Genomic DNA, 27,987 nt, shown 5'->3' with positions numbered 1-27,987 from the left:
TTTTTTGTTCTAATCTCCTCAGCTGATTGCTCAGTTTTAGTCATAGTTTACACAAGCCTTAACAACTAGATAGTTTTCCATTTACAAAGATTTATTATTGTTTCGGCAATAAGTAAAATATGTTTTAGGTTTATATACATATATAATTAAACAGTCTTGTTCGAGCCTCTAAATGTGTGTGTGTGCATAAAGGCATTGGTTAAATGCATTTCAGTTTGCTGAAAATAAAAGAAATTATTAAATAAAAAATGTTGAAAGAGTATTCTGCTATGTTAAGTTCCTGTTAAGTGGCAGTGTACTGTTTGTTTGAAATGGCAGTGGAAATTAACAGCAATGCATTTTTGGCACCGCCCAAAAAGTATGCTATGGAAATTGTACATATTTATGTGTGCCGCTCAAAAGTAAGCTATGCTTTTGTTTTAAACCACTTGGCTCCAGAGCTGTAGTACCACAAATGAACACATGGCAGTAGGGGTCGCCAGTGAGCAATGAAGGAGCAGAAAAATATAAATAAAAAATTTAGTAGCATAGAATTTTGTCTCTAAAAACTCTAAAAACTCAAAAACTCAATTCCAATTAAAATTAAAAAAAAAAAAATTATTACCCCTAAACCCACTTTCTACGCTTAAAGTTTCGACTTTAACCAGAAATTATGCGAACTATCTATACCTGCTTCTTCCTAAAAGTTTCATTTTTTAACTTAAAAGAAACTTGAATAAAAATTAAAAAAGCCAATTTGTTTGATTTTTCTTTTATGTTTTTTGTATTATTTTCTTTTTCTTCTGATATTTTGGTATATTTTCTGTTGATCTTCTCGCTTCAACGGTTTTTCTTTGTGTGTGTGTTTTTATGCATTTTTTTCATTGTATTTTTGTTGTTGTTTTAATTGTCTCTTAAAAACTAAAATAACAAACAAAATTAAAAAATAAAACTTAAAATTTACTTTATGATTAATGGATAATTTTATAGTTTAATAATACATTATAAATTAGTTGGTTGTTTTGCTTTCTTAGTTTTTTTGTTCATTAAATATATATATATATGTATATATATATTGTAGAATTTGGCAATCACATTGGAAAAACACTTAGGATCTATAAGTTCTTTGCTTTCGAGACGAAAAAGTTTTGCTTTTGAAACAGAGCGAAAACTGTTGTCATATGGCCACATCCATTCGATCCGTATCGTATCGTATCGTATATGGTATATAGTAATAATAAACCTATCAAGAAACTTTGGGCTCTCTTTTTTTATTATTATTATTATTATTATCTATTGCTTTGACGATGTACACGCAGGACAGATTTTTTGTTTTTTTGTTTTTTTTCTTTTGAATATAGAAGCCTAACTTATCCGACTATGACTAACTGTACAAAGGAAGGGCGGGCACGGGCACGGGCCTGAATTTACATGAGAAAGTATCTACGCTGGCGACAGACTGGCAGCAGCAGCAGCAACAGCATTATTATTGTCCAGCTGTGAGGTGACTGTGGAGCAGGCGCTGCTGTTGTTATTGGGACTGGTGGCCTCAGCGCTACTGCTGCCGGATGCATTGCCCGCTGCCACGACCATCATGGGCGTAGCTTTACCCCTGCCCCTATTCCAGCCAAAGCTCAGAGCTGAACTCAGTTTGCTGGGCTGCTTGGGCTGTTGTGTCTGAAGCTGCTGCTGCTGTTGGTGCTGCGGCTCTGCCAGATCGTAGTCCTGTCGTCCAATGGAACTGGCGGGCGTATGATGACTGTAACCGGAATCGGAGCCAAAGCTCGAGTCGCCATACGGATGACGATAGTCCCCGGTGCTGGTGCTGTTGCTGGTGTCATAGGGCACTGCTCGTGCCTGATAATTGGCGGCGGCGGCGGCACTCTCATAATAATAGTTGGCATTGTACATGGGCTCGGCATAGCCATAGGCGGGCTCCTGATGCATCGGCGCCGCATGAATGCGATGATGCTGATGCTGATGGGCTGCCAGGCGACGATCCACTATCCGTGGCTGTGTTCGTGCCCGCATGGTGGCGGCCATCAGGCCGCTGGCACTGTTCGAGGGATACTGCTGGGATGCCGTCGGATAGCGAATGCGTTCCCTGTAGATGGTCGAGAGTGGCGGGACGGCGGCCTTGCTCAGCTGCGCATTGATGCGGTTCCGTCGCTCCACCTCGTGCTCCAGCGTATTGTAGAACTGTGGCGCTGTCGAGCGGGCCATGTAGCCGAGGGACATCAGGTTGCTGCGGTTGTCGTACAGCGGCGCCAAGTCGGCGATTTCTGCCGTCGAACTGCTGTTATTCAGATCCTGATCCTGGGCACGTTGCTGTCGCGTGCGTGGCGTGCGTCGTGCCAGCAGCAGTTCGCTGTTGTTGTTGTTGTTGTTGCTGCCAGAGGAGGCTGTGGCCGTGGAGGCATCCTGGCCCGTCGACGACCCACTGCTCAGCACGCTGTGACGCTCCTGTGGCGCCTGTTGCAGCAGGCTGCAGCTAGTGCTCTGGCCTCCACCCTGTGTGCCACTGCCACCGGCACGCTCATGATACGGCGTGGCTCCCGGGCCCGCTGTGGTGCCTGTTGCTGCCGCTGCTGTTGCTGTTGCTGCTGCTGCTGTTGCTGGCTCCTTCTGGAAACTGCATTCGCCGGGCAGCGATAACTCATCCTCGGCGAAATCATCATCGGAATGCATTGGTGGCTCTGATTCGCCATCCGAATCGACGCGCCCAGGTCCCAGCTCCTCGTACACATTGTCATTGGAGCGATACGGATCGGGTCCGGGCGATGAGCTCACGAGGAAGGGTGGCGACCGTGTCATGGGATAGCCGCTGGGATAGTGAATGCTTTTGCCTTGCAGCAGCTGTAATGGCAGAAAGGGAGAATGTCAGTTAGTAAAAGGGTTGCACAAAAAGGGGCCGCTGGAGGGTAGGGAGGCAACTTTCACTGTCACTTTTACTGGCATTTTTTTTTCTTTTCTTTTGCTGTTTCGCGTAAGCCGCTTTAACCCTTGGGCAGGAGGAAGGGAGGAGGAGTAAAGGAGTAAAACTGCCACAAGAAATGAATAATAAATAGGCGGCCGCACGACCCACTGAAGCAGCGAAAGTAAAAAGTGGAGAGAAAAAAGTGAAAAGTTCTCTCGCCCATCTCGAGGCCACAAAACTAATTGAAAGCGTTGGCTATATATGTATGTAGTACCTGTGTTATATGACCTCCTATACTTTTGCTTATTTTTATTATAATTATTTTCCTCCATATAAATAAAAAACCCATTGGTGAAATATAATTGTTGTACGATCTTGGTGCGAACCACACTATTGAAACAGGTTTCGGGTTTGGCTTAAACATTGATTGTAATTATTATTAATTTTAGATAAAAACACCACAAACATGTTTGTATTTGGGGGGGGGCTTGGTATGACATGACTGGGCACTGTGCGTTTGTCCATTCGTTTCCAGGAGTAATGTAAGCATAACAATTGGACCTGAAAATTGGGGCCTATTATATAAAAAAACATGGACCCTCGAACCCGGCCCCGCCGTCTGTTAAATGGTCAAAGATGGCGTGGTCGCTGCGGACCAGAACCAGGGCCGAACAATAGCCGCCCCTGTGAATAGGAAGTCATGTTTTCTACTTTATTGATACTCACGGACCACCTGCACATAATTGGATGGGGGCGGTTCATGGTCAGCGACCACACACTTTGTATAATTAAGCCGGAACTTTTGGGGCCTAGGACTTTGGATTGTTAGCTTAAGTATATCATATTTGGGATTGCCTCCATAATATTTTTTTAATTATAGAATTTTTAAATGGCTCTCCTCACGATCCATCATTCAAGGAATATTTTTGATTTTTTTTCCAGTTCCTCTTAAATAGTATGTTTTATTTTCTTACTTTCCTTGGAAACGTCAATGTTTCGACCAATATCGGAGAAATCCATTTTGTGCTTCTCATGTCCATGGGTAGAGTACACTAAACGCCTCCACCACACTTGGGGTTTATACTAAATTATAATACTAATTACAATCATGTTAAGACCAAACACCACAGCGCGAAACTTGTTTGTGCCCATTTTCCCCCGTCACCGGGTTTTTTTAACCGCGGCGGATTATCACTGGCTGTATGTACTACTATATATACAGCACGGGGGAATATATTAGGCAGATTTCCACACCCTGGCATAGCCATGCTAAAGGAGCTGTTTATCAGACAATAAAATAAACACACACTTCACATGGTTGCGCCCCTCACTCCCTCTCTCTCACTCTCTTTCTCTCATAAAATATGGCAAAAAAAAAAAATATATGAAATAAAAATTGAAGCAGGGCAAGAGGAAGACCATAAAGAAAACACGTTTTTAGAGGGCAGGACCCAGCTCCAGCTACAGCTCCAGCTCCAGCTCACTGCCAAAAGCACGAAAAGAAATGCCAGAGAAGAAAAAAAAAAGCCCTCCAGGCGTCAGAGTCGTAAAATATTTAGGTACACAAAAGGAGCTGAAATTAAGCCTCACAAAGAGTGGGAGAGAGAGAGGGAGAGGGAGGGAGTATATATACTACATTCATATAGAGGGCATTCATATATCTTTATGAATATGTATATGTCCTTTTATGTATGTCCGTCCCATGTCAAGTTCAAGTGTAAATTGAGGCGTACAATGGGGGAGGGGCATAAAGACAGCAAATAGTAGGACACATCAATGAATAATATGCACAGCAAAAAGGGAAAGACAGCAAGGGGGATATGGATATGGATATCAGCGCTGTAGCGTTGGAAGGAAATGTGGTTTCATCTTACAATTGAATTGCATGTGACAGGATCAAGAACAGGCCAAACAGGACACGGCACACAGGCCAAACAGGACACAGCACAATGACAATGACAGTGCACTGTTTTGACAGCATTTGTCGTAATATTTGTCAAAAGGAAAAGGGATATGGGGCAGGGGCAGGGACTGGTGTATGGTGTATAAGGGGGGAAGATACTAACCTCTGAATGATGCTGCTGATAATGATGATGATGATGCGGCAACTGCTGATGATGCTGCTGATGATGATGATGATGGCGATGCATCACCAGCGGCCGATGATGGCCCAAATGTGCATCGGGATCCTCATACAGCCCATGATGATGATGATGATGATGATGGGCTGAGCCCAAAGTACCGCCGCCGCCCAGTGGCATGGCACCAGTGAGTGGTCCCCGTGTGGGTGTCTTGCAGGGCAGCAGATTCTGCACTTTGCGCTTGTTTCTGCAAAGAAAATCAAGACAGATATTGATTAATAAATGTGCCAAAAGAGAGATAGAGAGAGAGAGATAAATGATGATGATTATAATGATTATAATGTACTTCGTGGAGGCGGCGTAGAGAGCGGCTAATAGAGCCATAAGTTTCTGGCTTGGTCCAAGCCAAAGGAGATAAATCGATTTGTAATGACCAAAAAAAGGACACCAAAGCCAGGAGGCAAGGCAGCCTGCTTGATAAATGTCAGGTAAACAAGCCACGATTTTCCATGCCACTGCGCGCGCCCAGAAACATTTGCCCCAAAACAATTTGATTAATAAAGAATGCGCGGCAAATCCCACAGCCCCAACCCCCCCACACACACACACACACACATAAAATTCAATTTAAATGAGCACAAAGCGTCAAGAATGTCAAAATGATGTTGGGAGAAGTCTCTGAAGGAGGCTGCGGCAGCAGGAGCAAGCCTCAGAAGGAGCAGGGAAATCCTCTCAGTACTTGGGGACAACCGCGTGCCATGAAAATAATGAACATAATTAAGTGTTGCCCATGGCAAAAAGACAAAACAGACAACCTTGACGATGCCTTCAAGTAACCGAAGAAAAACATTCCACTTGCCTTGCCTTGCCTTGCCTGCTCCTCATGTGGCAGGCATAAGCATAATGAAAAATGTGAAATTAAATTGACGCCACACCAGGCCAGGACAGGCCAGGCCACACGTAGCAGTAAGACGCTTTGGCTGGGCTGCTGGGGGCTTCCCCCAGGATGAGCTAACATCCTTGTAATGTCTTGTAGGTAAACATGTTGCGATGTCAAGACGGAAGTCGCTCGTAAAAACTCTCAAACAGAGCGCGTAGAGAGTGAGTGAGTGAGAGAGACAGAGAACTTGTGGCATCTGATTGTTGGCTGGGCGGGGGCGGTACATTAAAAATGCTTACCCACTTTTAGGCGTATTTACCGGCCGAGGAACCAAAAGAAAAGGTAGCAAAAAAAATTATAGACGAAGATTGGTTTACCTTTTCGAGAGGCTTTTTGGAGAAGAAGTTGTGGAAAAAAATTGTTGGAATTTTGTAAGAAGAAAAACTTTTTTGCGCATAAAAGGGGTAGAGCTTATAGAAGAATATCTGCAGAAAAAAAAGCTTGGCTTCTTAAGCTATCAGTCGGTGGAAATCTTCATGTATGAACTTCAAAATTTCTAGCTTTAAATCGCTTTGAATGGCGTCGTAACAAACTCAATCTGATATTGCATAATATGCCTGATTCCCTGAAGAATATAAATGACAGCACACACACACACAGCCACACCCTCCAACCCCACACACACACACACACATCGGCCACTGAGGACCTCTCACATTACATGTTAGCCTACTCATAGCTAAGGAGAGAATGAAAGATGCTGCCTGCTGGTGCTGCTGCTTGTTGACATTGACTCGAGACTGAGACTAAGACTGAGAGGGGAGAAGAAGTAAGAGACTAAGATGGGTAGAAGGAGGCAGAGACTAAGATGGGGAGACGTAGGCAGAGACTAAGAGTGGAGAAGGCGGCCAAGACAGTGGCTGAGAAAGAAGCCAAGACAGGACTGCCGCCTGTTGTCTGTCTTGTAAAATATTCTTAAAAGTAAATTAAATAATGTGGCATGCCGCACAAGCCAAAGCACTTCTCTTCCTACTCTCTACTGTTCGGTGTGTGTGTGTGTCAGTGTGTGTGTCTGCCTCTTGACTTTTGTGTGTGCCTCATTTCATTTCATTTCACTTACGAGGCGTAAAAACCAAATCAAACTTAGAGAGTGGGAGGATTACAAGAGAGAGTGAGTGAGACAGGGGGCATGTGTTTGCTTAACCCTTTGAGAGAGCGAGAGTCTTGTTTGATTTCTAAGCGTTATGGCCGAACGAGCAGGCAGGCAGGCAGGCAGGCAGGCAGGCAGGCTGACTGGCATCCCCCAGAGTGTCGTACAATTTGGCAAGAAAGTAAACCATTTGTATGCTCGATATATGCAAAAGGGTTGGAGGGGGTTGGCTGCTCTGTATGTTTAAGGGATGGAAGGATTGTGTGTGTGTGGCAGCATCTTAAACTACCTTTTGGGCGTTTGGGGGCCTGCCCCGGGGAACACACAGCAGACACATAAGCAATTTACAATAAAAAGTAGCTGCTGCTGTTGCTGCTTCTGCCACAGAAAGGGGCAACAATGTTGTACGACGGTGAAGGTGGTTTGTGGGGTAGGGAATTCCTTTCTTTCTTTTTTCTTTTTTTGCCAAAGTTACGGCTTGCCAAAGAAGTGAAATCTTTTATTTATGAACTCTGAACTGCTGAAAGTTACACAGGAGAGGAACAGAGACTCTCTCACTTTTGGGGGTTGCACACGGCGAAAAACGCAAAGCTCCTTCGGCACGTAAAAAAGTAAAAACTACAAAGAATAAAATAAAGGAAGGGAAAACACTGGCAGCAGAGGTATTCCCCAGAAAGTGTACGAGAAGTGGAGTGGAGTGGAGGCCTCGTGTTAAGACTTTGATATGGAAATTGCATGCAAAAATCTGCATAGTTGTAGCACGGAAAGGGGGTGGGCAGGGGAAAACAAGGGAAAAAAATTAAACAAAAAGGCAAATAACAGCGCAAGAAAATTGATTTCCAAAATTTTTTTTTTTTTTTTCTGTTTCGAGTAAAAGGAAATCAATATTTGTCGATTTTTTTGGTACTTAAATGAAACGACAATTTTCTGTATATATTACTAGTTTTTCTTCCAGTTTTTCTGCACTTAAACTTTATAAACAAACATTTGCTTAGGCCCATAATGATGATTTCTGTTTAAAGTTGCAGTCAAAGAGGCACACACAAACAGACAACCGCCAGCCGCCAGTGCCACTTTGGTGGTCTCTAAACCGCTCAAAAATCTACCCCACTACACCCGCCTGTCTCACGCTGCTTTTGACCATTGCACAACGACTGAAACGCCGCAGCCAGTTGACTGCAGTTGACCAGCAGCCAGTCCCAGGCCGCCCAGTCAACAAACAAACAAAACTTGACCGCAAGACCTAGCCGCAAATGCAAGACTCTGAAAAGGCATCAAATTACCAGAGAGAGAGAGAGAGGGAGAGGTGGAGAAGAGAGGCAGAAAAGTGCTACAGCTGTTGACAGCCGCCAATGAGTCAGTCACATGGCAACACTGGTTGGTTGTTCTCCAGGCAGCATTTGATTAAAAATATGCCCAAAAGAAAGTGAAATTGCCAGGGAAACAAATGGGGGGGAAAAGAAAGAAAAAAGGTAAATGAAAATGAAAATCTCTCCCTCTTATAATAAACAGAAATTTTGATTGTTATTGCATACTTGAGGGCGGCCTTACATACACATATGTGAGACAGACAGGCGTGCAGAGGAAAGAACTCCTTCAAGGGAGCAAAATTAAATTGCCATTCTGATGAAATTGATTTTATTTATTTAAGAGTCAGAAGATGTCATAGCTTCTTCCTGCTTATGAGTGGGGCTGTGGCCTGTGTACCTTCATCTTTCTCATTTAATATGAATGAAACATCATTTAGCAAACAAAAAGGCCTCGACACGTCACGACTTGACTTTGGAGTTTGTATTTAACGAGCGTATTTTGTTTCCTGCCCCTGGCCACCCACTTGAACCATAATTTGTGTGTGTGTTGCGAATATTTATATAAATTAAGCATATATTTATTTATTGAAATATTATTAACTGGCGACAATGTTAACAATTTTAATGACAAGCGCTTCAGATTTCCCTGGTTTTTTTTTTTTTTGTTGCCACATGTTGCACATGCAACATTTTCGTGTAATTAATAAAGTTACCAATATGCAAACATTTGCCAGCGAGAGCGAGAAAGTGTGTGTGTGTGTCTGTCGGGGTTTATTAAAATAATTAAGGTAATTATGAGTCCCAGAGATTGTTGGCAAAGTGAGCGAGTGAGGGGTGTGGTGTGCTGCAGTGCGGTGTGTGGTGTGCATCATAATAAATGCAATTTATGGTTTGAATTTTATATGATAATCGTTTTTGGAGCCAAGCACAGATCTCTGCCATCGGGGGCATTTTAATTAAATATTTATCAAGAATTTAAAAGCCATAAAGCGGCCAGGGGGATACGAGTATAAAAAATATATATATACATATATAAAAATATATATAAAATAATAATGCCACAAAAATGCATAAAGAAATGGCATTTCTAGCAATTTGGCTGCTTGAACACCTGGCTCTCGAAGACTATGAATGCCAGAGCATACGCGCTTTGAGGTACTGAGGTATCGTAGTGTCCTCGACTGCTTTGGCTGGCGGCGCCATATAAAAGCATTATGATTATTTGATTTGTATTAGGCTAGAAACCAAAAATATAAATAAAATTAGTTGCTATTTTATTTATGAGTTTTTCCATAGTTCTTTCGTTTCTTGTGCTTCTCTTTTTGGGGGCAGGACACGCAACACATAAAAGCACAAATAATGTGCCACATCATAAATGCCACAGAAATGGCACACACACACACACACACACACACACACACAGGGCCCTATAGTAGAGTGGAGGGCGGGTCCAGACACTTAAAGCTTTTCCTTTCGCCTAAACGCACACATACAAAACATCCATACAGACACACACACACACATATGCATAGATTACTATGTAATAAAGATGCCCGTTTGTGATGGTTGTTGTTGTTTTTTTGCCTTTTGTTTGCCTCAAAAATGATGAAGCACAAGAGCAACATTCACGCACCCCTCTTCCCCACTGCCCCTGCCCCTTCTCCACTGTGCTGTTGTCCATCTCTTTCTGTTGATGCCTCTTGCTATCTCTCTCGCTGGTGCGTGCCCGTGCGGTCAGCAGAACTTTAATGAATATGTATGAAAATCGCTTGTAGCACAACTGATGCTCAGGACCCAAAAACACACACACACATACGCGCCCCCAGACCCAGCCCCCTGCCCCTCTTGATGCTGCTGATGGACAAGAGTCCCATGAATATTTTTGCGTCCAAGTTTTTCGGGGTTCTGTTGTTGTTTGCTGAAGCGAAAATCGATTTTGCGGAAGACAGAGAAAACAGGGAGAGAAAAAAACTGTGTGTAACATGTTACTTCAACACTTGTTGATGTTAATGAGCAGCAAAGAAAAAGTTCTCTTCGCTTTACTGTGGGGCGGGGAAATCAATACATGTGGGGATAGCTAGTGGCTTTTGGCTGGTGAATAATGATGGTACTTGTATTTTAGTCGGGGTTTATTTTTAAAACATTTATGAACACTCAAAAAGCTGAATAGAAGAAGATATTAGCAGGAGGTTTCCCCTTTAAATTGCTCCCTGCATAAAGCGTTACCAATCCATTTTAGGGATCTGTAAAGTATATTGCTTGATGATACCACAAAATCCTTCAGCACTAAAAAGTGCTTTAATCAAAAAATTTAACCCATTAAAGTCTCTGCTATAAAAAAAAGTGTTGAGCCTTAGCTTTGGCCTTGTCCCTCTCTTGGCTGTGTTCGTGCCTTTGCCTATAACTGTTATCTAGAACTGGCATCTCTCTTTCTCTCTCTCTCTATCTATCTTCTTTGCTCTCCCTTACTCCACTGCGGTGCTTGCAAAAATCTTTTGCAGCTTTTACTCCACACTGAATTACATGCAAACAATGTCCAGAGTTTGTTTCGCTCTCTCCCTCTCTGTCTACCTCTCTCTTTCCCATTAGTATTTTTTTTGCGTTCTCCTTTTGTGGTTTATTTCTGCAGCAGATTTCATTTCGTTTGCAATCTCATGGTGTGTGTGTGTTTTTTTTTTTTTTTTTTTTTCCTTGAGACCGTAAAAGTAAATTGTTTTATATCTTTTTTGTGTGTGTGTGTGTGTTTTTTTTACCGCCCAACCAAAAGTTGATTTGTTTTTTTGTGTGTTGTGTGTGTGTGAGCCATTTCTCACGTGTTTTTTCTTGTAGCTGCTGCAGCATTTATTTAAAATTTCAATTTAATTTAGTTTCGGGTTTTAAGTGCACCCACACAAATACACACACTGAATGCATGCATATATATATATACACACACATAAATATTACATGCATACATTCCCATATTGAGGTCACTGTGTGGCTCCGCTCGAAAGTAGACTACATTAATTCTCGTTTGGCTCTGCTACAACTATCTCCCTCACTCATTCTCTATCTCCCTCTCTCTCTCTCTCGCTCTAACGGTAGGGATAACTTTTACAAATGGATTTTCATTTCTTTCGTGATTTTTTTGTTGCACTTTTGTTTTACATACATTTTTGATATAGTTTTATAATGTTTATGCGCACATTGCCTGCTGCACATTTTTTACATGGCGCGAACATTTATGCGGCTCAACACTTTTATCCTTTCACCCTACTGCCCTGCCCTTGTGGGGCAATAAGTGCATAATGCTTTGAGCTCCCTCTCTCTCTCTGATTTAATTACGTTTTTTTTTTTGGTGTGCGATTTAAAAACGTTTGTAAATGCATCATGGGTATTTTAATCAATTGATGAAAAGCTTATGGAGAGTTATTTACTTAATTTAAATAAAAGAAATTGCATCGTTAAGATATTTACGAGGGCTTAAAGTTGTTTAAATTTGTTTTAAATACACAATTCATTGACTATTTGATGGAAAGCATTGAGCCAACAGTTTAAATGATGAAAACTATTATTGCCTTTGATGTAAGCTGTGGCTAAATGGTTTTTGTAGCTTCAATTGTGGCTGAAAGATCTCTATCAACAAAAAATATGCTGAATAATGAGGAATATTTTATTTCACAGATTACTTTTATGGCTTCAATGATATAAATAATTGTTTTAATTATTAGAAACCTTTTCTTTGAGTTTTTTTTGTGAATGCAGCACTTGAGTTAAAGCGTTTCTTAAACTTGATTTCATTCCTAACCATTTCTCATCTTAAGATCTCTGCTCCCCTCACTCCAAAACTACTCCACTGCTCTTCCGTTCGTATCTCTACTCAGTTATCTGGCAGCGCAAAAGTTTTTTTTTTTTTTTGCTGCACATAAATCATAAAAGCAAAAGAGCAACAACATGCCACATGCAACATGTTGCATGGCAATGGTTAACGCCTCCCCAGCACAGAGGAGAGCTTTCAGCTGCTGCGGTAAAAGTTGCCGGGGGACAGACAGACAAGCCGCGATAATAGTAGTCAAGACAAAGCCACACAAGGCGTTGCATGGAATGGAAGAATGTTTTGGGTAGGAGGGGGAATGGGTATTGGATCCCCGCATTGGATTGTGTGTGGCCCCAAGACCATAATTGAGTCATTGTAGGTGCATATACATACATACATACATACAACTAGCACTAGATATTGTATCTTTTACTTACTTCCAAACGAACAGCGACGAGATGAGAACAATCAAGACCAATAGCAGCGAGAAGACCGCAATCATGGCCGAGGTGGCCAACGATTGACTGCTGTACAGGCTAGCATCCAAGATCTGCAAATGAACAGAGAGAGAGAGAAACTTTTGGGGTTAATAAAAAGTAAAAGTTAAATGTTAATGCGATGGGCGGATGGGGGAGCAGTAATGTAAATCAACGTTTCAAACTCAAACACAAAGCCATTTTGCATATAAACGAAAAAGCAGAAAACAAACCAAAACAACAACAACAAAAAGACACGAAAGAAAGCCACAGGAAAACACTGACTGCGCTGAATGAGGGAAAAATACTAAATGGACGAGGAGGAAATATATTTTGGTAAATATGCCTAACGAAATGCAAACAAAAGCGCAGTGCACGCGACTTGGGCTGGCTGTTAACCTTTTCCTGTTACTTTGGCTTCTACTTTGGCTCCGCAAGAGAAGCGTGGCGAGTATGGGTTAGAGCCAGCCAGGCCAAGAAGCTAGAGTGTAGGCGTTTACCTTCTTTTTTTTTTTTGGCCAGAGACCTTACAGTAAATTAAGGTCATCGTCGCTGTGGATAAAGCGAGCAATTTGCCTTTTGAATTTATGCTTGAACATGCACAAAACAACAAAAAAGTTACAACAAAACAACTCAAGGATGGGCAGGAAAATATGTACATTTGATAAAAGAAAAAAATTAGCTGAGATTTTTATGGGAGCTGCAAGAAAAGCGTGGGGTGGGCGGGCATTATATGTATGTATATAACATAAGCCAAACAACATGGAAAATGCTTTGAAATGTCGGAAAAAAATATACCCAAAAAAAAGCAGCCTTTACCTTTTGAATATTTATGTCTTTGCCAACGAGTTTTCTCATATTTCAAATCAACAATGACAACAACAACAAAAATAACTATCATTCCAACAAAAACTTTTTGCTTATCAGAGGGGCAGCGGCAGCGACAGAGCGGCCGCCTCTCACCTGTCGCCTGTCAAAAGAAAGAGATAAACTGACTTTTTGTTTCATTCCCCCCCCCCCTCACACCGTAGATTTGAAATATTTTTGCATTAAGTAGTTTTATTTATTTAAATTGTGTGTTTGTTTGTTGCGCAAACTGGCGTTTTGACCCCAAACTTTTGGTGGAAAAAACAGTCGGGTGAGGAGAAAAAAAAAAGGGAAAACTCCTCCACAAAAATGCACCTGTCGTTGCACAGCAGAGACAAACGCAGCATAAATCACTCAAAAACATTGAAAATATATATATGTATATTTTTTCGGGGAAAGAGAGATGGAGAGCGAGAGAGAATGCCAAACGCACAGAGGGAATATTGAGGTCAAACTTTGACAGCTGTGCAAATAATTTCGCCAGCGATTGTATGAACGAGTATCTGGAGAGTATCTGTGTGTGTGTGTGTGTGTTTACTCAACTGGTGCTCTTTGTGCTGCATTTATGTGTATGTGGGCTACTCTTTAATTTATAATGCATTTTGTGCATTTACTAATTTATTAAATGCATCTCTCGCTCGGCTTTGATTTATTTGCCAGGCACAAATACGCACAAACAGAGAGAAATACGAATGAGTAGATGCGTACAAATATGAAATGTGGGACACACACAGAAAATGCGGAAGCATCCATCGTTTTCCAATCGCCGCTTATCGTCCCAAGAAAGGGGATTCTGGCATATAATTAATCAAGCGCTTGCAGCAAATATAAATATTATTATTAATATTTCAATGAGAGAGAGAGAGAGGGGGAAAGGTCTCTGCTCTCCCACCGCCTAAAGTCACAGATAAGCCATAAAAATATTGACATCCAGCAGCCGTTGCTCCAAATGGCGAAATTGTTTAAACTATCGGAAAAGGCAGGGTGGGGGGAGACACACACAATAGCAGTACCAAAGGGGAGTGCCATAGGGGGGGGGACGACAGACGCTTATCACAATCCAAAACCGAAACGAAAGAAATTGTTTTGTGATATTTTGAAATCCATTTTCAAAGACAAATCGCTGAGACAGACGACTCTCAAGGCAAAACCAAAATACAAATAATAATAAATTAAACAATTATAATGCGGCATGTGTTGTGTTGCGTGTGTGTGTGCAGTGCAACGCCAAAAGCTGTGTGGCAGCCCCAGAGGAACTGAGGAACAGACGAACAATGCCCCAATGCTCGTAATCAAATTGATTAATGAGACCTGACGCCAGTTTTTCCTTATGCTTCTCATTCCATATTTTTTTTTTGGCTTTTTTTATTGTATGTGGAGCAGTGGAGCATTTGGGAGACGCTGAAGGGCAAATGTATTGATTTAATGTGGTATTATGTATCGTTAGATGATGCGGATAATCAAATGATGCCCCCAAATTCGATCTATCAAATCCGCTTTAAATATTGATTATTGAAAATATTGTGCAAAATAAAACAATTTATTTTAAGTAAATCAACCAAAATTTAGAGCTTTCTCCTAGTTATCGATAAATAATCGAAAAATAAATGATTGAGAATTATAATTATTATAATTATAATTTTGTGCATTATTATAATTATAACTATTATAATTATTAAAAAGATATTTTTCTTTGCAGATTTGCCAATTATTATTCGATTTCTGGTAAGTTTTTTTTGATTATTATTCATTTCGATTATTTTACCGATAAAAGTTTTTAATTTTTCCTGCCTCACCCCACTATCAAATAAAATGACAGCAGCTTAGAGACCTGCTCTCAGTCTGTCTGTCCCTCCCCCTGCTGCCTATCACACCATCTCTTACACTCCCGAATAGACCAGACCCGGGACCCCATTGATTCATATAGAAATCACACTTGCGTCATTCAATTTTTGTGTGTGCTTGTGAAAAAGAAAAACGAAATAATTTTCTTTTGTCTAAAGATTTCTCATGCTTCTCTCACACACACGAAACGATTTTCCAAGTCAACTTTGAACTGCATTGTGCGTGTCCGTGTGTGTGTGTGTGCGTTGATAATCAATAAATCTAAAATACATGCACAACGAAATGCAGCGTTTACCTATTTGTAATGCTCATATATATTTTTTGGGGGCAAGCAAATAAATGAAGCGGGGGGGGATAGATTGGGAAGCTTGTAGACATTGCGACAGTTGTCGATTGCTGTGTGCTGTGGCGTGTGGAGTGCCAGAAGCTGCCACCGAAACGCTTCCAGCTGCCTCAGAGCCATGCCCCTACGGATTAACCCAAAAGATAAAATACAGAAAGAAAGAAACTGAAAAAAAAGTTGTAAGCAAACAGAGTCGCATTATCGATAACAACGAGAAGGCGGCGGCAGAGTTACAGTTGCTCGACCACACCCCCCACTCCCGTTACAGATAAGCAGTGCAACACAGTAGGCCGCGGACCCTACTGTATGATTGAAGGCCTTCCATCTGGCTCTAGGCATTCCATAAATTAAATTAAATAAAGAGAAAAAAAAAATAGGCAAAGGAGTAGTAGGCAAAAGGTAAACATACACCCAGATAGCGATAGCAGCTTTTGAACGATTTATGGTAGGAAAAAACAAATAAAGGAAACGCAAACAGAGACAGCAGTCGGCAGTCAGCAGTCAGACGACGGGCAGTGCTGCCAACTTGGCCGATAAAATAATTAAGGCGCTGCTCCAGGAAAACAAAAACAAAATCCCACAAGAAAACCCATTAGCTGGAGGGGACCGCACTCTGGGATAAATGTAAAATTATGGCCTAAAGTTTAAGCCAAAAGAATAATAATAATCGTAAAACAAACAAAAGGAAAAAGTGCTTACAAGTGCGCGCAGAATGTAGATTAACGCAGCCAGTGTTGCATAATGTTTCTTACTTTTATGTGTATGTGTTTTTTTTCTTTTCTTTTTAATCATGAAAAATCAGCCAGGCTTTTTTTGCTTTCGCCTTCAAGTAGGCCATAAAGTGTGAAGGTTTTTGTGCTTGGCTTTGACCCAATTTTTAAAGGTGCATAAAACCCACACAAAAGACGGGGGGGGCACAACAAAGTACGGGCAGAACATTTTCTGCCCAGAGTGGAGTCATCAAAATCAGTCGTCAAACTGTGGTTGTTGTTGCTGTTGTTATTTTTGAACCTATTGAAAAGTTCTCTCACCGCTCTTTTGGGCGCAGAAACTTTAAAAGTTAACAACTTTTCGTTTCTCTTGCAAAAGTCAAACGGTTGATGGGAGAGAGAGCCGCGCGGCAGCGTTTTCATTTTCGTGCCTGATGAGAAAAACACAAAAGTTTTTTTTCTGGCCCCCCCCACACACATAGACAAAAGCCTGATGATGTTGCGTTGCAACAAGCACGTGCCACTTGCAGTGCACAGAGCAGTGCAGTGCAGACAACAGCTAAGGCAACTTTGGCCGTTGCTTTGATAACATGGCAAAAGTTTTTCAAACATGCGATGTGTGTGTGTGTGTGTGGCTGTTGTGGCTTCCCCTGTTTTTTTTCTCAACACTGCTACTACATCCTGTAAGCCCTAACAACTTCGATTTTCATAGCACGTGCATATCCGAGAATCGAGCTGTGTGGTATGGTGTGGCAGGGTGAGGTGGCGCTACCTGGAGCTTCCCCAAAACCCCATTGGTGTAACCACTTGGCAGTGCAATTGTTTGGAAACAGCTTCGTGATTGAGGGTACCCCTCTGCAACCCATAAGATGCGAAGGGGGGGCGTAAGCACCATCATCATCATCTAAAGGGTGTAATGAGTCGAAGAAAACTTCGCTGGGGGTTGTGTGGGGGTTTCGATTGGAAAAAACTCAAAGAAAATAATATAAAAATTGCTAGCAAAAGGCTTAAAGTTGGAAAGCCTTTAATTTTGAAACTTTAAAGGGGATATAAATAAACATTTAATATATTGCTCTTGGCTAAAACCAGAGAACCACAGAGCGCACAACTAACTTTTATTTACAGCTTTAATCCTTAAGTATCATTTATTTCTCTAAATATTCTCAAAAAAAAAAAAACGGGAAATAAATATTTGTATATTATATAAAATATACATTTTACTCTCTGACTGGCAACATTTTTCATTTTCATTCCTCCCTCAGCCCCCTTTATCATTCTGTAGTTTTTCCTGCTTCTTGCTGCTGTCTGCAGCTGTGTCTGGCGATGTCAACTGTAAACAACATCAACACTAAACCCCCGGAAAAACAACCAACAAGAATGAACGAAAAACCCCAAAATCCAAGAACTTGCCCATACGCCCAAAAGCAGACTACAGACTACAACAAAAATTGTTGTGAGATAGAGATAGAAAATATATATGTAGCTAAGGAATTTCGCATTCTCACGACATTTGATATCAATGTCATGCTATTTGCCACACATACCCTATCGCCCCACCAACCCTGTCTGTGGGCCACACACACTCTTTAACCCCCCCAAAAAAAAGTAACCCCAAGCCATCATCATCTTCAAGAGTTTTCGTCGTTGTCGTTGTCGTCGTCTTCGTCGTTTTCCTGCTTGCTGCTTAAAGGAAAAACGTTGAAATATTTCTTTGGGACAAATGTGCAAAAAAAAAAAAAAAAGGATTATTTCTGCCACGCCCATTGAAGCAAATCAGAAGCTGCTTGTCAAGGATTTTTTCTATATATATGTATATACCAGCCGCCCTGCCGGTTGCCTTCCTTCCTTCCTTCTGCAGACACATGTGAAATTTAATTTCACTTTGGAGCTGCTTCCGCCTTTTGCCTTCCTTTAAAGGTTTTCCGCGTTTGTCCGCCCCTCACGAGTTTGCCTCTTTTTTTCCTTCTTCAAATTGGCACAATTCCTGCTTTTCCTGTCATTCAATTTACCCACACCCACCCACTGCCCTCACCCCTGCCAATGCTAATCCATTAAATTGGATTCGAATGCTTTGATTTTTTTCTGATTTTAAGCTGATTTTCTCAGAGATTTTTAATGGGGTGGGGGGTATGGGGCTCTTATAAGAAAATTTGATCTAATATAATCCCTTAACCGTGAGATACAGTTTCCACGAGACATAAACTGCATGTTAACATTTGATTTGTCAGCATAAATCAACGACACGAAGCCAACGCGCGACAGACAGACAGACAGACAGACAGACCAAGAGACAGCCTCAAGTGTTGCCCACACACAGAAATAATACTCCAGATTCAGAGATATGTCTCATACGGGGGCCCAGGGGCTGTGGCAGAGGTAAAGACCACACACACAGCCCGGGCTTATATAGATACATTTTTTGTGTTATTTATTTAAATTTTTCATGTTGGAAATTAAGTGGAAAACACTCGAGTTTTTCGTGTGGAGTCCAGAGATTTATTTATTTTTTTTTTTTTGGGGCGCTGACTGGCAGCACGTGAAATTTTATCAATGACCGTTTTCCACAGTGCTGCAGTTTGTGTGTTGATATGTGGAATTTGATCTTTGTTTTACTCATAACATACCCCTGCCCCTGCCTTTCGTTCCCCTGCGCCTAAACAAACACTTTGCCCCCACAGATTAGACGAGAGTTTTTTTCCGCATGAAAAATTATCTATCTATCTATCTATGTTTTTATGTGAGGAAAACAGAAATTAAATATGTAACCTTTTAAAGTCGAGGGTTGATTTCGGGGCCAGCCAGTCAGCCAGCCAGCCATATGTTTCCCCAGAATGAGTCAAGAGTCCGTTCTGTGGCAGGACCAAAGGGCAGTGCTTTATTTTTTGTTGCCATTCTCTTTTTTGTTCCACGGCCCACTAACATTTGTTGTCCTTTTGCTGCTGCTGCTGTTGCCTGTCGCTTAACTTTTTCATTGTTATTGTAATTTCTGTTGCTCGCAGCGAGGGGATATGGTCATCATCATCATCTGTACAAGGGGGCGGGCGGCAGTCGTCAAGGCATGGCTGATGTCGGAAGAGCTTCAGTAGCCGTGCAACAGCTGCTGTTGCTCGGGCAACACTCTCTCTCTCTCTCTCCCTCAAGGACTGACTTGAAGGCAACCCAAACGCAAAAGAAAATTTGTTTCACTTTTGCTTTAAAGTGATTTTCTTGTGGTTTTTCCCCCGCAACCAGGAGGGATTTTTGTGTGTGTGTGTGTGTGTGTGTGTGTGGGGCGTTGTGCCATGTTGGCAATTTCTCATCATCCCTTTTTTTGGGGCCTTTTTTTATTTATGCCAGAGACTTCAATTTAAATGGCCTTTAAGATGGCCCCTTTAAGCGAAGAAAGATTGAAGTGAAAGTGTTTTGGAGTAAGAAAATATGGAAATGAAAGAGAAAAACAAAAAGGATTCTCTTTGTGCGATATTTAATTGAAATTTGAATTTGAAAATGAAGAATAAATAAAATCAAAGCCAAAATTTAAAAGATAAAACTACACAAAAACCGATTTCCCCAATTAAAATAAATTTACGGGAACCTCTACAATCGCAAATAAAATTCAAACAGATTTTGACTTGTCAATAAATCAATTCAATAAATTCATATACACAGATTTCGAGTGCTTTTGCCACTCAACTGTTAACATTTATTGGGGTGTTGAGCCACCACGCCCACAGCTACAAATATCAACCTACCACTTGAGTTTGCTATTGTTGTTGCTGTTGCTGCTGTTGTTGTTGTTGCAATATGCATAACACATAATTCAATAAGGCAACATAAATTTCTGACACCTCTAACGAGAAAGCGCGCAGCAAAAAAACCAAACCAAAAGCAACTTGCGAGCGATGTGAAAAGGAAAAACACTAACCAGAAAATACAAAAGGAAAATCCCAACAGCTGTGGCCAAAATGCAGGGGCCACCTCATTACGAGTTTAGAGAACGGGTAAGGGTTGCCGCATAATCAGCCACCCCTCGGATGGGTCGGTGTGCGGGGATTTGCAACGCCCTCGAAATTATAATCAGCCTTAACTTGCTATAGTACAGCGGGGGGTGGGGGAGGGAAAATGTGCTGGGCTTGGCTACTCACCGGCATTGCCTGACAGACATCGCTGTCCCATTGCTGTTGGGCCAACTGCTCATCGTTGCAGTCCTGCGGCACCACCGTATATTCGGCCAACGCTGGCGGCCTTGGCGGCGGCGGTATAAGGAACTGTGGCGGCGGTGCCAGTGGCATGGGCATTCCCCCCGCACAGTCATCGCACTCGAACATAAAGATATCCGCATCGGAGGAGGGCATGTCCATGATATCCAACATTTTCCACATTTGGTGTGTGTGTTTCCGTTCTAACACAACAATTTTTGTATACGGCAGTCCTTGGGTTGGAGTCCTGCCTAGGTTTCTCGGTGTGTGTGCGTGTGCGTGTGTGTGTGTGTTTTGTTGCAGCTCTTTTGTTTAGTTGTGTGGGGGCGGGGTCAAATGCGCTTCCCGATGGCTGCTGCTGTCATCGCTGGACAGCCGTCGGTGGCGGCCTCTAAGAGCTGTAAAGAGAGAGAGAGCGAGAGTAGGATATACTGATTAGTTGGGGTATACGCAAAGGATCTTTTATGAGCAGCCAAATAACAGAAATGTAAAAGAAACTACGTTGAAAGCGGCGTGGACCAGACCAGCATGTGTCCATGTCGCCTCGCATGTCGCCTTGTGTATCCTTGTGCTGTGTTCCTTTTGTTCCTGCTAATTATCTGACACATGAATGTCCTGGCACGTAACAATTTCCAAGTTGTCCATCCTCCATCCTCCTGCTATCTTTATAATTAGCTTGATCCTGACCATTTCAGCTCACACACGGTCGTCCCGTGCCCCAAGCAGCAAGCAGCCAGCAGCACGCGCTTTCCTACTCTGCCGCCACCCCTAAGCCATGACACCTACCCCTAGCAAAATAACACCTACCCATACCCCATCCCTAACCCCCCTGGCCAATGTTAATTTTTATTGATTTTGCTTAATGCGTTTCCAGTTTTTTTGCCATTTTATTTTTATTTACTTTGTGCGTTGAGTATTTATTTTTTTTTTCTGCTCTGTTCGGTTCTGCTTATCCTATTTCTATTTTTGGCCGCAGCAGCACCCCCTGGATATTTCTGTCGACTCATGGGCAATTGTTTTAACCCTCGAAGGGCAGGGGGATTGGTTTTCTCTCTCACTTCTCTTCTTTATGATTTTTATTATCCTTTTTTTTTTTGGGTTTCTGTGTGCGGTTGATGTTTTTTTTCTTCACACATATGGCTTAGAAAAAAATAATTGAAGAGCAGAGAAATTGACTCTCGGGCTGCAACCTTTTGGCAGTTGTTGTTGTGTGGCGGGGGGGTTAAGATTGAGTTAGGATTGAATTGGATGATTGATTGATGGTTGGGATGGATGGTCCGGCTGTAATGTGATATGTGTGAAGCGTAAGAGTTGGTAAAAAAATATCTTAAATTCTCTAGCTCCTTTTTTTTGAACTTAAATCAAAAGTTGGACTTCAAGATTTTCCCTCCATCTGTTGTCGGTTTTTTTGTTGTTGTTTTTTTCTTTTTGTTTAGCTTGGGGTAGTCCCAAGTCCAAGGTTGATGCCACGAATACGTTGCAACATATGTTGCCAGTTGGTTTTCATTTAATTAGCTTGACAGCTCAGAGATTCTATACAGCGCAAGAGAAAAGAGAAGAGAGGAGGTCGGTCTCTCGGTCTCTGCCTCGATGTGCTCTCTGTGATAAGATCTCTTTTTTCTCTCTCACAACACAAGAGCAAAAAAAAAAAGAAGAAATGTTTGTATCTGTAGCTATGTATCTTTGTATCTCCAAGTATCTGTCTGTGTCTGTGTGTGTGTGTCTTGTCTTGCAATCAAATGTAAGCCGCTGTTGACATTGGAGATTAAAAGATATTAAAAACGAAGACGACAAACCAGGAGGAAAAAGGCAAGAGAAAGAGAAACGAGGAGGAGAAGTAGGAGGAGCAGACAGGCAGCAGTGGCTTGGATACAATGACACTGGCAGGGGGAGCGGACAGTGGGGGGGACACTCTCTGGACAGACACACACACAAAACATGTCAAAGATGAAATGTTGTAAAGAAAATTGAATTGAATTGAACTTCCCAGCGGCCGTGGCAGTGGCGGCAGCGGCAAACTAATAAATAACAAAGCAAAGCAAACCAAATCGAAAAGGAAAATAAAAGTTAAAACTTAAAAATCTTAAAGCTCTCAACTAAGCGAGGAGAGTGAGTAGAGTATCTTGTATCTGCCGCTTGAAAATCGATTGAATTGTCTGGCCCATTGGGTGATTAACTTTGAGCAGACAAAAGAAAAACGAAAAGCAAAAAAAAAAAAACGTTTGAGTATAATGAAATAAATCGTGTTGAAAAAAAAAAATAAAAGAGGAGAACTCTAAGGCTGAGCGACGAGAGACTGAGAGACTGAAGTCCAAGAGGAAACGACAGACAGACAGACAGACAGACAGACAGGCAGTCAGACGAAAGTCAACGAAATCGATTTGTTTTGAGATTAAGTCTGAGACTGAGCCTGAAAAAACTCCCTGACCTCGCTATGCCCTGTCTATTCTTTATTCTGAAAGCAAGGAGCAGGCAGGGCAGGCAGCCAGCCAGTAAAACGGAAATGTTATGGACAGCAGGCCTGAGCGTAATGGAAATCAAAGCCAGAGACAGAGCCAGAGAGAGCCAGGGCAATTAGCGAGTGAAGTCCCTCTCCTCTCCACTCTCTCTACTCTCGATAAGCCCAAAGCAGCAAGCACTTAGATAATTGTCTTAAAAAGCTGGACAGGGGGATGGAGTTTGGAATACTTATAAGGACCAGCAGCTGTCCCAGTGAGGGAGGGAGACACTTCAATCGAAAACCCCCCAAGAGAACCAACAATTTCAACCCATTCCTTGAGCCCATAAATACCAAGCACTTCAGGCCAATTAAAGGCTACACTTTCTTTCACTTTCACATTCACATTCACTTCGTTTCGTTTCGTTTGTGATTTATACCATACACACCAAAAATTCTCCTCTGCTCTCTTGCCAGTACTTGACACAAAAGACAATTGCGGTTGTCCTCCTCTCAAGTACAAGAAGGCAACAAACAGCTGCTCGTGAAATTTATATGCATTTCTATAATTGAATTGTTTGATTGGTAAAAAAAAATTACTAGAAACAAAAACGTAAGAAGGAACAAAATTAAATGGACAAAGTCAAACCTCGTATCTCGAGGGGGGTTGCGTTGCAAATGGAAAATGACTCAATTGGAATTGGGCTCTGGATGCCGTGTGTGTGTGTGTCGGTCAGGTAAAGGAAACACATTTATTAGCTACAATGATAAATGTTCTTTCAAGGCAACGAAGGATCTGTAAAAATCCCTCTCTCCCTATCCCTCTCCACATCAACGTCTGTCGCAACGGTCCGTACGTCGATGTGTAATTTTAATTCGTTTTGGGTCTGGCCGGTCTCTGGCTTGGTAGAAAGGAAATTGATATGGGTGCGACATCGTCTAGTTTGTTGGTAAAAATTCAAACACCAACGAACACTCAGGTAGAAATATATCCATTTCTCTCTCTCTCTCACTCTCTCTCTCTGTCTGTCTCTTGTTCGGTTCACATATTGAGACATTATAGTATTTGGTATTGATAACACCACGGGTGATCGTCTCGTAAGTGGAACAAATGCGGCAGACAGTTGGAAATTATCCTTGGAAATAATTGTGTTGCAAAATGTGCGTTGCTTGGGCCATGATTTTTGGCAGCAGGCAGTAGGGTTTTCTTTTCCTTTTCTGAGCAGGGGGATTAGTAGTTGTAAGTAGTTTTGGTTTTTTCGAATGATTGGGAATTAAGTTGGAAGGTTAAGGTTGTGTTGGGCAGAGACTTGGAGTTATTTGTAGGGCTACTTTGAAGTGTTTCCCAAAGGGTTTTCTTTTTTCACACAGTGAAAGTTCTTTTAAAAAAGTATTATTTTTATGGTTTTATATATATTTTAAACCCTCTTTTCTATCGGTTAATTCTTGTTGCTATATTTTGTTGTCTGCTTACCAGATCTTTGGGCATTATTTATAATATTTTCTGTTTACTTTGATTAAGTTTAAAGCCTCATCTCTCTCTCGCTCGCTTTGCCGCCCCCTGCCATAACTTTAATCTGTATAGTAAATGCCTTGCAGCATGCCTCCTTGTGCCACACACACACACAAATTACCAAGATTTGGGGCCTCTATCACACTCCCCTCCCCTACCCAATCCTCTGGTTAAGCTCCATAAAGTGGCTGGGCTACAAAACCTACGGCAACTTTTGACTTAGTTTACATATCATTTATTATTTTGCAGTGCCGGGAGGGTCCTGTCTCAAGGGTACGTGGGTGGGGTGCGGGGATTTCCTCTATTGTTATATAAGGTGTGTTCTACAAAAAAATCCAAAACAAAACTTGCCACGCCCCTGAGGCGTTAAGACAGAGAGCAAAGAAAACTTTTAAATAAAGCAAAGAATGCGTTGAAAGAGGCAGAGAGTGTGTGGTAGGTGAGGTTGGTGGGGGGGCTTGGGCAGTGGGAAATGAGAAGATGACGGCATGTCACATCAATGTCACTCAGCATTAACGGCGGAGAGAGGAGAGCGAGAGCGTGAAACACCGTGAAGGAGATTGGCAGGGGGGGGGGGGTGGTGAGGGTAGCCAGCAAGGAACTGTGGATTGCGTTTTGGATTGCTCAGGGAGGGGCACGTCCTGCCTGGACTGCGATAAAGTTTTTTGTTTTTTTTTTTTGTTCTGTTTCGCAGCCTCTTCCATTGCTCGGTCTTTCTGTGTGTGTGTTCCCTCCTTTGGGCAGCCGCCAGCTGAGGCATGAAAATCAGCCTCTCCCTGTCCCACTCCTCCCTCTCTCGCTTCCGCCCCGTGCCTTATGCTTTCGCTTTTCTTTCGCACACTTCCTTCTCTACCTTCTTTCATTCATTCTACTCCCCCCGCCTCCTTTTTGTTTCCTTTAGCGTTACTTTTGTGCTTCGCGCGAGAAAATTTACAAGCGTATAACAAATATTTTGTTTTGTGTTTACAATTTCTTTTTGCGTGCTTCGTTTTTTTTGTCCGCCCCATAATCTCTCTCTCTCTCTGTCCTGTTCTGCCAGCTACTACTTCGTACTCTGCTGTGTGCTTCCTGTGGCTGCTCTCCTTCTGCATCTTTCACTTGTCCTCAAGACCTATTTGCATAAGATACTTTCTGGTTTTCTTGTCCGCGTGGAGAGAGAGAGGGAGGGAGAGAGAGGGAGAGAGACAGCGTAAGCGAGGACTTTACCTTGTAAGTAGCTTAGGCCTATTGGAAAGTACTACCCAGGGATTCAATGAGCAGAATGAGCACTTCCCACGCTACCCCAAGCACCAGCAGCAGCAGCAGCAAAAGTCCCCATGAATGAAGAATCCAAGCAGAAGTCCTACGCCCCCGCCCCTCACCCAAAAAACAATTGAGTTTTGATGAAGAACCCAAGCAGAAGAAGTACTATCCAAATGTAGACGTCGTACCCACCAATTGAGTTCTCAAAAAACAAAAAAAAAACAAAACAGCCCAAGAATAAATAAAGTTGGGGGACATTTTCTTTTTTTTACTTGAAATTTATGTTTCAACTACGAAGAAGCAAAGTTTATCCAATGTTTTGGATATAAACAACACACGACATTGGAATACTAATTAGAGGCAGAATACACGCTGCGGATAGGCGACGCTGAGAGGGTGAGGGTGAGGAGATTATTTCATTGAAAAAAGGTTGGACAGCAACAGCAAACGGAAATCCTGTGAAAAAAGGCTCACCAATCGCTGTGCTCTCACAGGGAAAGAACAAAAAAAAAAAAAAGGTTAACATGTGTAAAACTCAATTCTGAATTAAAATTCAATTTGCCAACAGGTAACAAAAGTTCGGGGGGAAAATCCCAAACTTAAAACCGATTGACCGCAAAGCGAACCGAGAGTGAACTCTTTTCAATACCCGCCCGATCCCTGGATCAATCTAAATTGAGTTATTATTGTGTACCTCATTTGGGGGCAGAACAGGGATTTCCTGTAAGGAATTATACCCTTAAAATGTAGTGAGTTTTTGTTCTGGGTATAGCCTTAGCTATTAGCGAAAAATTCCACTTGATTTAATGCACTTTCTTCTATAAATCTCATCACTGGGTATACCTCTAGTCGTTGTATCGTTTTTCTACCTTCCATTCTTGCTTATTATTTATTTGTGTGGCGGCCACGATTCCCGTTTAACAACTCATTTAAAGCAAAGACACATGCGGCACCAACAGAGATCTTATCGCCCGATCTGAAAGATCTCTGCGCGCTCCCCCTCTCTCTCTCTGTAGCACCACCACCACTCCTTCCTTCTGCCACACGCTCGCTTGTCGGCAACATAAATTTTATTTTGCGTGAATTTATGAGTTACGCTGCAGACAGTCGGTGCAGGAGAGCAAGAGTCGGGTAGAGGGGGGGTACAAGAAGTGCGTATTTACCAAAGGATTAACACGAAGGGAAGTAAAGAGAGAATTGGAGAAAAAATAATGAACCTGCCTGTGTCGGGTGGCATGGCTATTGCACTTGTTGCTCATTTGCTAATAATTTAAACAAATTTACAATACAAAAAAATATGAAAAAAATACAGAGAAAAAACACTAGATGAAAATGTTTGTCAGCGTCAAACAAAGGTGTCGCCCGCCTCGTCTTCTCTCTTTCTTCAACTAGTATTTGGTTATAATTAAAGTTTGTCTCGCCATCTCGCTGCCTGCCTCTCTCTCTCTCTCTCTCTATGTGCTGGCTCTGTCGGTTTCTGGACTTTGAAGAAGAACCGCAATGCAGGCCCCCAAAACAAAAGCCCCCTGAGAGAGATGATTTGTTTACACTCTCTGAGAAATGCTTGGGTTGCTCCAAGAGTTCTATTTGGTTTTTGTTGGTTTTGGGGCAGTTGGGATCACATATCGCCCATATAAAACTGATATCTATAGGGAGATACTTCCACTCATCGCTTGTAATTCTATACACACAGATAAACACACACACACACACAGATGGATCTTTCCACTTGTGTTGGGCCCAGCCACACTTGATTTTTTATTTTTTGGATTTCCATTATAATTCCAAGTTTATTTGAATATTTCACTGGGGCTTTTTTTTCGCCCTACTTCCTCTCATAAATCTTTTAGTTTTTGTTTTTTTTTTATGGCCTTACTTCCTCTGGAAAGTATACTTTATTTCGTTTCAATTAGTCACCGCACTTTGAAGATTAGAAAACACTTTTTACAATCATATTTTGTGACCTTATGATAATGCTCTAATCACAAAGCCAAAAAGCGGCTTGGCTTGCATTCGCCCACAGAAGCTCCCAGGCTTATGATCTGTTTATAACGCCTGAGATCTATGCGTAATCCGGTCTGCCGTTTGGGGTAAAAGTTTTCCAATTTCTTTTGTATTTTTTTTTGTATCCATTTTCCCTAGCCACACTTACCCGCTATTTCCTATATATACTCCAAAATGTTAGGGTTTTCAAATGGATTTTGTTTCTTTACTATGTTCTATTTCGTATTTATTTCGTTTTTGTTACTTTTGATTTTATTTT

At 41.9% G+C, this 27,987-nt stretch overlaps 1 protein-coding gene across 1 annotated transcript; it reads right to left on the bottom strand.

The window, feature by feature from the left end:
- Positions 1-572: 572 nt before the first annotated feature.
- On the bottom strand, positions 573-27,987 carry LOC111065684. Its single transcript, XM_022353998.2, has 5 exons — positions 27,877-27,987; positions 20,479-20,930; positions 12,551-12,663; positions 4,963-5,224; positions 573-2,835 (listed from the first exon to the last, which is right to left on the bottom strand). The coding sequence occupies exons 2-5, from the start codon at positions 20,713-20,715 to the stop codon at positions 1,423-1,425; spliced, it is 2,025 nt and encodes a 674-aa protein (XP_022209690.2). The 5' UTR covers positions 20,716-20,930; positions 27,877-27,987; the 3' UTR covers positions 573-1,422.

This window comes from Drosophila obscura, unplaced genomic scaffold (genome assembly GCF_018151105.1).
Source record: "Drosophila obscura isolate BZ-5 IFL unplaced genomic scaffold, ASM1815110v1 contig_4, whole genome shotgun sequence".
In the NCBI taxonomy this organism is placed as follows: Eukaryota; Metazoa; Arthropoda; class Insecta; order Diptera; family Drosophilidae; genus Drosophila; species Drosophila obscura.
Note: the sequence above shows the minus strand (reverse complement) of the source record. Positions and strands in the feature narration are given on the sequence as shown.